The 11,234-nt window shown below is 40.1% G+C and overlaps 1 protein-coding gene across 1 annotated transcript; it reads left to right on the top strand.

Moving 5' to 3' along the window:
- Positions 1–768: 768 nt before the first annotated feature.
- socs6a (suppressor of cytokine signaling 6a) lies at positions 769–7,971 on the top strand. Its single transcript, XM_079862606.1, has 2 exons — positions 769–1,166; positions 3,446–7,971. Exon 2 carries the CDS (start codon positions 3,563–3,565, stop codon positions 5,135–5,137), a length of 1,575 nt encoding a protein of 524 aa, XP_079718732.1. The 5' UTR covers positions 769–1,166; positions 3,446–3,562; the 3' UTR covers positions 5,138–7,971.
- Positions 7,972–11,234: the final 3,263 nt, after the last annotated feature.

Here is an 11,234-nt window from a genome sequence, read left to right as displayed (position 1 = left end):
AAGACGACATGTGTAAACCAAGATGAATTCACATTTACCACATCAATCCCAAGATGCGAAAACTCACGTGACTTTGCTTTAAAAGAGTGTGATTGATAACTGGACTCACTGGAATCATTATAAGAGGTTGGTTGTAACATTTATAATGAACTGTTACAACTATTCCCACCCCAAACAGTCATAACATAGCTAACTGTTATACTGTAGCATGTGGGTTTGAAGTTAGCATGAATGCAAAGCATCAAATTAAACTAGAGAAACAGCTTATGTAAGTCAAATAATTGCATCTATAATACAAATGCAAGGCAAACAAATAATCTTGATAAGAAATATTTATTGTCCTTTTTTTTTATCATAAAATGTACAATGTTGCTCAGTCGCATGCCACTTCTCCTGTGAGCTCAAAAAGGTGATTGTATGATATTGATGACATCACCATAGTTATTTTCTGACTTGTTAAACTGACCTCGTGTTACAGCACAACCCTGACACTCTTCCCCAGCATATTTCACATATTATATAATATCACAATTAAGATATAATAAGCACTTGAATATAAAGTAATAAATAATCTGCTGCATAGCCAATTCAAAGTGTCAAACGTTGTAAAAATCATGGTTTGTTGCACAACAAATGTGATTTACGTGTTTATGTTGGTTATTTCACAATCAACAATAAATAAATCTTAGTCCAAACCACTGATCTATATAAATGTATATAGAGAAGTGGACCAGCAGACACCCTCCTCCCTCTTGTTATCGTTTCAGAGCCTTTTCCCATAATGCAACAGTCAACAAAGGAAGAGGGAGAGGAACAGGCTGTAGCCAAAGTGGCTAGCTAGCACAAAAAGGGGAAGAAAGAAATGGAGCTGTCTTGAAAAATTAAAGGAATGTTTCTCTCATCAAACTGGCAAATACAGATGAGGAGAAAACAGCCTCGGCTCCTTACCAGCATGAAATGAAGACAGACCACGAGTAGTGGGTTTTAATGTAGTAAAGCAGCTCTTGTTCGAGTGAGGGAGCTGTTGCTGGATTAGCTTAGCAGCTAGCAGTCTATTATTAGCACGCTAATGCTAAATGCAACCCTCGTCGTCAGATCTACGGACATGTTCGACCCAGATCCATCTTTCTGAAACGAGAGAGGGGGATTAAACTCTGTTTAAAGTGGTAAGTGGACGTAATTTGTTGAATGTACGTGCATATTTGCTCTCTCTATTTGTGTCCGACACGATGAATGTCCCGTAGCCTGCTAACGTTAGCTAATTCAGCTCACTCCAGGCCTGTTTATTTTGCGAGACAAAGTTACAAAGATTTATCTGATTGTCCAAACGTATTTTTTACAAAATAAAAATTATAATTGATTAAACTAAAGCCTTTTAGTTTTTGGTTCTATGTTGCTCTATAGTTATTGAGTTAGATGCTGCTGTAACATTTAACGTTAGGCTAAGTGTGTTGATAAAGGCCTGTGTCAGTTCTGCTGTAAACTGCTGATTTTGATGAACATCAAGGATTTTATTATTTACCTTTGTTTTACCAGGAAATAATCCTGGTAAAATAATGTAAAAAAAATAATAAATCAATAAATGATATGTATGTCTGGTTTTAAATGTTGGGAAGAATGTGTAAACTGATGGTTTTATTTAAACAAATCATTTGTAACTGCCTGACTAGCCCTCATGTAGATTTGATCATAATACAGTTTAAGTAAAGCATTAAACATCTGACAGTATAACATTTTCCCCTGTTTCACCAACAAAGTTTAAGCCTAGTCCTAGACTAAAATGCATGTTTGAGCTGTCTTATTCTGAAAGCAAGTTGCACTTACATTTTAAAATAATATGGCAGAGCCATTATTTTGTCTTCAGATGTACATCAGTTATGTTTTTTTCTAAAGCATGTTTAGAAAAGCTTAAAGCTACTTAAATGTCCTAATTAAACTAAAGCCTAATTTTGGTTTAATCTAAGCCCTGTCTATGAAACCAAGCCTAAATATAATAGCTGATACCATGGTCTGTCTGAATACTCGATTCTGACTGGCTGGAAGGTGTGCATTAAGACCGTAATTCCAGTCAGTTTAATCACTGCTCTATATTAATGCACTGCTTTCATTCTGGGCTGTCACTAACAACTATTTTGGCAATTGAATAATCGGTCTATTATTTTGTTTAGTTGGATAAAATTGTTGTCATAATAAAAATAGACCTAAGCAAACAATAGCCTTTAAAATGACTTAAAATACATATATAATAACAATGAGGCAATTATTTTTGGTTTAAATAAAGTATTAAAAGCAATTAATCATATGGTTTTATAGAATAACACTATTAAAATACATAATACGTAATGTACTTAAGTTGATTGTTTATATTTTGACAAATGCCTGCAGAGGGCACCACCGGCCTGGTGTTTTTGTTGTTCCACTTTACAGCAGATCAAATCCTTGTTTAAAGTCCACGTAAACCGGAAATTGCAACCGACTTTACTTCAATGTTGTGACGTACGGTATTTCCAAGTGAAACGGAACATTTTATTGAGGGAGGGGTTTTATTTTAGCACACCTCCTCTCCATCCCTCGCTTATAGCAGACTGACGGTTGGAGGAGAGTGGTTAAGGATATTCAACCCAAGCCGTCAAACTGACGTCAATATAGACAGAACGCCATTCCAGAGCAGAAGCAACTTTTCAGATTTTGATTAAAGATTACCATGACAAACTATTTTTTTCTGTGTATTAACTTTCACGGGTTAATTGTTCACCACAAGACTAGTTATGTGCGATAAAGTTAATAGTGTCAATTTTGATTTCATGACAACTTTAATATTGGCCAAACGACATTTAATTCAAATGTTAACTTAATCTTTAATATTTGCCACTTCTTTACGATAGAAATGCTACAGCCACTATAATTTCTTGAACAAGAATATGTGGACATCAAAACATGCAAACTCAGAGCAGCGAGGGAATTCACAATAGCACTATGCTATAGTATGGTGGTTGTTAAATGGTTTCAATACATCGTGCTGCTTTAGACAACAATCCAATAATGCGGTTCATGGATTCTCGTCCACGGAATGGAAATGATTCAATTTCGATATAAATGTGAATTTTCTGAATGTCAAACTCAAAGGTAGGCTATATTAAATGGTTATAGAGTTTGCCTTTCTATTATTATACAGAACTCTTAAACAACGACCGAAAACTAATGAAGATTTAAAATGGGTGCTCATGTCATGTATCTGCGCTTTGGTGCTGGGTTCTCAGCACTGTCAAAATAAAAGTCCCGTTTACGACACTTAGCGGCCAAACTGGAAAAAAAATGCCATTTATGGGTCAACCACTTTCACAGATGACTTTAAATGTCATGATAATTTAAAAAAAAGTGAGTACTCTGCATGTTTAGTGGTTAGATCACTTTTTCATATTGTTTTTTTTCTCACCTTTTGCAGATGACAAAGGCTTGGCATTCACATGATTGACGTTCCCAAGTCACATGGCCGGACTAGGTTAGCCTTCATCGGTCAGCAGATAAGACCATCCCATGCCCTCACCTGGGGTGTACAAGGATGAAGAAGATCAGTCTGAAGACGATCAGAAAGTCACTGAACATAAAGGGCAAAGAAGATGGGGATTTCGTCATGCTCCAGCAGCCGTCTTTAGCAGCTGAGTTTGCCAAGGATGACTCTCTCTTTGGAGGCTGTTACACCAAAGGGCTGGTAGGTTGTGATCTTAATGGGGAGGATGAGAAGGGTCATAAGAACCGATCAAAGAGCGAGAGTCTTATGGGCACTCTAAAGAGGAGACTGTCTACCAAACAGAAAGCGAAAGTCAAAGGAGGTTCCACTGCGGTAGGCTCTGGAGATGATGATGACACGTTCTCTTCCTCGTCAGTCCCGATAAGCTTTAATGAAGTCAAAGCCCAGCGTCCCTTAAGATCCTCGTCCCTCCGAAGCCACCATTACAGCCCTTCTCCGTGGCCTTTCCGGCCTGTCAGCTCGGAGGAGGCTTGCATCAAGATGGAGGTGAAAGTCAAAGCTATGGTCCACTCCCCCAACCCCAGTCCCTCCCTCAATGGCATCAGAAAGGAGTTCCATGACATCCAAATAGAAGGTCTGTTCCAGGATCAGAGCCAGTCTCTGAAGGACATGGAGACTCAGAGTGGTAGCTTGCATTTGAACATTGAGGATCACGTGCCTATTGGACTCACACCTCAGGACTACATCCAGTACACAATGCCTTTAGATGAGGGAATGTACCCAAATTCGTCCCAGTCCTTCTGCTTGGATGGCCCCTCGCCAATGGAAGTGGTCGATCAGGTCGAATCTGACTCGCACGTGGACCAGTGCCCGGATGACCACAATCTCGTGCCGCCAGACATTCTCATGGAGCAGGCGGTGAACGGGCACCTTCCTGGTACTCCGTCAATGGTCCTGTCCAATTCCAGAGCAGACACACCTTTATTTTCTCCCTCACTGTCACCTCTTTCCGCCAACGATATTCCAAGAACCCTCTCTGGGTTCAGTGGTGCAGACTCTCATGTTGTCGAGAGAGTGAGGCATCACCTGAACTTTGATCCCAATTCCGCTCCTGGTGTTAGCAGGGTGTACGATTCTTTCCAAACCAGCGGACCCATGGTTGTAACAAGCCTTACGGAGGAACTTAAAAAACTGGCCAAGCAGGGTTGGTACTGGGGACCCATAACTCGATGGGAGGCAGAGGAGAAGCTCATCAACCTTCCAGATGGCTCTTTTTTGGTGAGGGACAGTTCAGACGATCGCTATCTCCTCAGTTTGAGCTTTCGGTCACAGGGAAAGACGCTTCACACCAGGATCGAACACTCGAATGGCAGATTTAGCTTTTATGAGCAGCCTGACGTAGAAGGTCACACTTCTATTGTAGATCTCATCGAGCACTCTATAAAAGACTCAGAAAATGGCGCTTTCTGTTACTCCAGATCCCGTCTGCCGGGGTCCGCCACTTACCCCGTTCGGTTGACCAATCCTGTCTCACGGTTCATGCAAGTCCGTTCGCTGCAATATCTTTGTCGCTTCGTCATTCGACAGTACACACGGATAGATCTGATTCAAAAACTGCCTTTACCAAACAAAATGAAAGATTATTTGCAGGAGAAGCACTACTGAACGGACTGTAGTGGGATATGGTAGTAAATTGCACTTTTTGTTGAGTGACGCATTCTTAAAACAGTTTACATGTATGGAGGTCAAGTGATCAGTTGCATAAGTTGATTATCCGATCTTCCCACAGAAATGAATAGTAAATTTGTTGTTGCTCAGATTCAGTGTTTTATGTTTCGCAAGGCTCTTCAGAGTGATGTCCAAAAACCAGTCAGGATTTTTGATGCCATGCTTAATACACATATTCATATTGACTGCAGTAATGCTAATACAATTATCAAAGCTTGGATTTCACCTGCAAAAATTTGCCGAACAATGGTAAATGCGATTGCACCTTTAAAAGGAACTTGCTCCTTTCTAGAAATATGATGTCAGCCACGTTTTTGTCAGGTTTTTCTTCTACAAATCGGTACTTTTAATGAAATTTGTGAATATGCTGGATGACAGAATTTTAGTGGAATACAGTTATCGTCAAATATCAGCAGACAACTTTTGTAAGAGAAAAAGTATTTATTTAGCATTAATATTCTACATTTATTGGAGGTTTACAGTAAATCATTTATTCGTCCATTAGACTTTTGTAGATCTGTGCAACAACAAATTCAGTCAGTCAGGTATGAGAAGGCCAGAAAGAAAGGACTGTGAATCACATCTAAAACAAATATTATAGAAGAATACATGCAGAATGCCACGAATCTGTGATGTTATACAAAAAGGGAGCAGGTAAGAACAAAAGAGGTTTAGTTTTTTTAATTTATATTGTATAGTGTGGTTCACACAGTATTCTGTTCTAAATCATTTTTGGCTCATTTACATGAAGTAAAGATTTGTAATGGTTCACAAACATTTTATTATTATTTTTTTTTTAAAACAGCATTTCAAGTATTTCATAATCTAGTGCTGGAATGATTGCCGTCAGTCGTTGTTGTTGTAGAAGCTCTGGTTGAGAGAAGAAAACAATGCCAAGAATTGTTCGCAACAACCTACCAAACCCAAAAGCACAGTTTTATAGAAACATTTCACCTTAAATGGCTTGTTTACACTTGTTTACCATAACCAAACATTCAATTAATCTGCAAAAATTATGCATTCATAAATTCTTGAGTGATTATGGGAGATTTTTCCCCCTCGCAGAACCGACAGCAGGCTTTCCTCACCGTCTGCCCTCCATAATAGCAGCATGTCAGCCTGTCAATATTCCATAAACACTGCTTCAAGCCAAAAATGTTGCATTCAGATATTTGAGAATTCATCTGTTGTGCATTGTTTTCCCCACACCACCTATCCTCTTTCCTGTCACCTGAAAGGGAATTATGTGTTGCTCATCTATCCTTTAATAGGGCTTCAGATAGGAGAAATCGTCAGTCATCGGAAGCTCATATTTTGTGAGAGTTAGTGGTTTATGTGCATTACTTAAATGCTGGGATAAATTTGACATGAAATGGGTTTGCATGTGCACTGTCCTCATACAAGTCGACACCGGTTGGCTTTGGACTAGATTGGGATAATCAGCAAACGGGAGCTTATAAATGTCTCTTTAGCTGGCATATTGAATGTGTGTGAATCAGCCAGATCTTTCTATTTGCGGTTTTCACACCACACATGGTCCAAGGCTTTTAAGGGCCTTTTTTTTTTTTTTTTTAAGTGCCAAGTGGCGTTCACAGAAACTGGTGAACAATGCCGCGGAAAGTATTCGTGAGACACATTGGGGAGACTTTGACGGTTAGCTGTCAAATAAACAGTTTGCCATCTTTAATATGTATTAGTGAAAACAACCCATAAAGGAAAACATTCCTTCAGCGAAAAAAATGTATGTGATGCGTATGAGGGAACAGTTTGAGACGGGAATCGCTCCTTTACACAACTGAAAGGAGCTTATTTTAAATGCTGAATCTTGCTGTATCTGTTTTTTTTGTTGTTTTTTTTGTTGTTGGATGTCAGAAGAATCACCTAAATTGTGTGTGTTTGAGAATGAGAGAGTGTGGACAAGTAAGTAACAAAAGGAGGAATGTCTTAGGCAAGGCACAAGATTTTCAAGAATGTGGAAGTCGACTAATGCAAAAAATAAATGTGAACTTGAGTGTTTGACCGCAATGTACATTGAATTTCTTTTGTTTTTCCCAGATGTGTGGCATAATTAGATAAACACTGAAAATGTTCAGTGTGTGTGAGCATGTGTTTCAAAAAAGGAAAAAAAAAAGTTGCCGGGACTCCATGTTCAATATCATTTTCATGACCTTGTCTGTACGTCGTTAGATGTCTCTTGTTCGGATTGCTGAAGTATTTTGAACCGTTGACAGTTGAGCACTTAACAAGCTTCACTGAAATATCTATTTTTCTGATCCATGTTCTGTTGTCCTTGTGCTGCGAATGAAGGTGAATGTTTACATGATGTATTTAGTACAAATTAGTTTATCTTTGTTTATATCTCTTTCTTAAACATCTTGGTACAATTTTACAAATGTATTTCTTTAATGTGTCATACACATTTGTGCTGCTTTACGATTATGATTGCCTTTTTAATTACAAAATGGGGGAGATAGAATGTCACCTAGATATAGGCCTATGTATTCACAATGACTTTGGTATAGTCTTGAGAAAGTCAGATGCAAAAATTGTAGTCAACGTTTTTAATCGGTGATGATAATGCTCTGAATTCAGTCCTTTTTGTTGAAAAGGGTCTGCTCACTCCAGTTTACATGGTCAGTTTCCCAAAGTCAGTTCTTGTTCATTTGAATCAATGAAAGTACCAATAGTGTTTTCTTGCACATTTGGATACAGTTAAAACATTTTTGTATCTGCTGGTATAAATTATGAATAAAAAACTTATTCAAATCTTTATTCTGTGCTGTATTTCATTTACGTTTACACAACAACAATGCACAAAAAATGGAAATGGTTTTCCTTTGCATTTTTTATTTTTATTTTTTTTTATTTTCACATACAGGTTACAACGTTGTCAAAACGATCCCCATTCACACACATCCACGAAAACGACCAAAAATGCTGTGTTACATTATGCCAGGCCAATGGCGATGTCACTTTGTAAAGAAACACTATAGACTGAACACGTAACATGCATGACGTCGACGTTTTCACAAATTCGCGTTTCGGCAGTAACGGTTGTATCGTTTTCAAAATCTTGCGCTTTGAAACCCGTTTGCAAAAGTTTGCGTTTTCAGGCCTCAAAAAACGCTGTTTGAACGGCCAAAACGCATAAAAAGTTTGTATCTGCTGATATATATATATATATATATATATATATATATATATATATATATATATATATAATCAGAAAAATATAGAGTATACTTAGTTCTTCAATGTGGAACAGGCACATATTTATTCTTTTTCTGGGTGCAAGATGTTTTATTCATGGTAAGGTGGTGATACTTGTCACACTAGGATGCCACCCTCATGAAATAGCACGCCCTTTTAAATGTGCCAAACCGAGTGAGCCAAACTTTCTGTGTGAAAAGAAGAGTAGGTTTGTTTTGATATTCAGCTACATATTCTGCTTCAGGATACAGTTGGTATTATGGATCTGTCATACTGTGTTTTCAAAGCCTCCGTCTGTTATCCTCGCATTGTTAGGTAAGAACTTCAACGCTGTTTAATATGCGTTTCACATACTGTTGGGTCAATTTTTATCCTGAGTACAAAAACTGATTTAACTAAAAAATATTCATGACTTGGAGTTCATTAGCTATACTATTGAGAAGCCCAAATTAAATTTGAATCGCTCCAGATTTGCTGGTGTTACGTCAGTTTCAATTAGAGAATAGAGTCGCTGTTCGGTTTGTTTTTTACTGGGAGTGTTTCTTTATCCCGTAAGTCATCAATCAAATGTCTTATTTTGTAGATTTATGACTTAGCATTGCCATCTGGTCCTCTGCATGAAGTTCCATTTGTCAGAGGATGATGAAGACAACTCAAATTACCCAGTGAACACAGCTATGGCTTTAAAATGACACGGCAGAAGGAACTTTGGTCTGAAGCATAATGATGAGACCCAAAGTGCCTGCTGGCATCAGATGTTTTTATTTGTGGGGTAGCCTATTAAAGGTTCACTTTTGAGAACAGCCTGTGATCCCATGCCAAAGGTCTAATCAATCACCACTGAAGCTAACCTGCACTCATAACTTATTTACTGAGCATAATTAATTAATCAATTAATGCCATTTTTTGTTGACAATGGCTTGGTTTTGGGTTACTGCCAGTTTGTTGTTCAATGTTTAATTGAAGAGTTCAGATGCAAAAGCCTCTAAGTGCCATCTGAAATTTTCTTCTACAATGATCATTTTTATAAAGCTCGTATATTTAAGTTCAGTAATTTCACTTAAATGGCAATGGCAAATTACCTATTAATTGTCATTTAGGTGAAATTACTGAACTTAAATATACAAGCTTTATAAAAATTATCATTGTAGAAGAAAATTTCAGATGGCACTTAGAGGCTTCTGCATCTGAACTCTTCAATTTGGTCTCTGTCAGTTTTTATTGTAGGCCTATTTGATGCTTTTAAATGGATATGTGCGGAGCCCCTAATGGTCATGGTGATGCGAGGAAAAATATTGTAACAACCGAACAAAATGCTAGGGAAGCAGAGATCAAACACACTCGGATGGTATGAAAAACGTACAAAATTCTTTATTAATTTTAAAACATGATAGGCTCTTAAAAAAACGTGTTACCCCCCTTGGGTTGCTGATTACAATGTCCCGTGAAACAATCCAGCTCACGTCCAATAAGGAGGGGCGGGTTACCGGAAATCCTCAATTCTCGACAGGTCCACGTAGACGGGCGCGCATCCAATAGATGCACACAGGAATCGAGGACCGTCCTTAAACCGACAGAATCGGCCTCTCCAGTCTCGTTAACTTGATAACAGAGTACATGTGTCCAGAGCTCTCCTAAATCCAAGCAGAGTCCCTATCTGTCTACATTTACCCCCCCACTGGCTGGCTATCTTCACCGCCGGTGGTACTAGTTACCGCGAGCGGCCGTCAAACGGGTACCCAAGTGAGAGCTCTCCCACCTCTCTCTCGAGCAGAACTCCACACCTCAATAAATAATCCTCCACTCCTCCCCCTTCACCTGTACGCATTGATTTAATTACACATCCATTCATTCATTCAGACAATGGGGGCGTGTGCTTCCATCACTTAATTTTCTCTTAATCATCACACTACCCCCTCCCAAGTGAAAAGGACTCGTCCTCGAGTCAAGCAGTCAAGTCATAGTCCAACAATCGGGCCGGTACCCTCTTGGCCCGCGACGAACGACCCTCAGCAGACCCGTTAAGACAAGCATGTAGTGCAGGCAACCGAATGGGAACAGAAGCCATCCCAGCATCCAACACAAGATCAGGATGCCGTGCTGCGTCAGCCGGTGGTCCAGGGTGCAACGCAGCGTCATGCAGGGGTCCAGGGTGCAGCGCAGCGTCATGCGGGGGTCCAGGATGCAGCGCAGCGTCATGCAGGGGTCCAGGGTGCAGCGCAGCGTCATGCGGGGGTCCAGGGTGCAGCGCAGCGTCATGCAGGGGTCCAGGGTGCAGCGCAGCGTCAGGCGGGGGTCCAGGGTGCAGAGCAGCATCAGGCAGGGGTCCCGGGTGCAGCACAGCGTCAGGCGGGGGTCCAGAGTGCAGCACAGCGTCAGGCGGGGGTCCAGGGTGCAGCGCAGCGTCACGCAGGGGTCCAGGGTGCAGCACAGCGTCAGGCGGGGGTCCAGAGTGCAGCGCAGCGTCAGGCGGGGGTCCAAGGTGCGGCGCACTCCTTTCCACAGCTACAGCCAACATTTGCTCCCTCTCAACACTCCGCAGTTCTGGCCGTTCTGCAAATAAATTAACAATATATGGCTTGAGACGGTTAAAGTGCACAACACGTTCAGGCCCTTTTTCCTGTGGAGCTATTCGATACAAAATGTCCGTAACTCGCTCAAGGACAACAAACGGCCCCACAAAACGCCTTTGTAATTTCGGACACACACCCCGCTTACGCGCCTTATTTTTCACCCACACCAATTCCCCTTCTGTGTAAAACTGATGGGAAACTTTCAAATCAAAATATTGTTTCTGCTTCCCTGATGCCTTCAGTTGATGTGC

The sequence above is a fragment of the Squalius cephalus genome (assembly GCF_949319135.1).
Source record: "Squalius cephalus genome assembly, chromosome: 25".
In the NCBI taxonomy this organism is placed as follows: domain Eukaryota; kingdom Metazoa; phylum Chordata; class Actinopteri; order Cypriniformes; family Leuciscidae; genus Squalius; species Squalius cephalus.
This window is presented reverse-complemented; position numbering and strand designations above follow the sequence as displayed.

What these genes read in the sequence shown, in the direction of transcription:
- socs6a (XM_079862606.1), top strand. Translation starts at nt 3,563, where the DNA reads ATGAAGAAGATCAGTCTGAAGACGATCAGAAAGTCACTGAACATAAAG.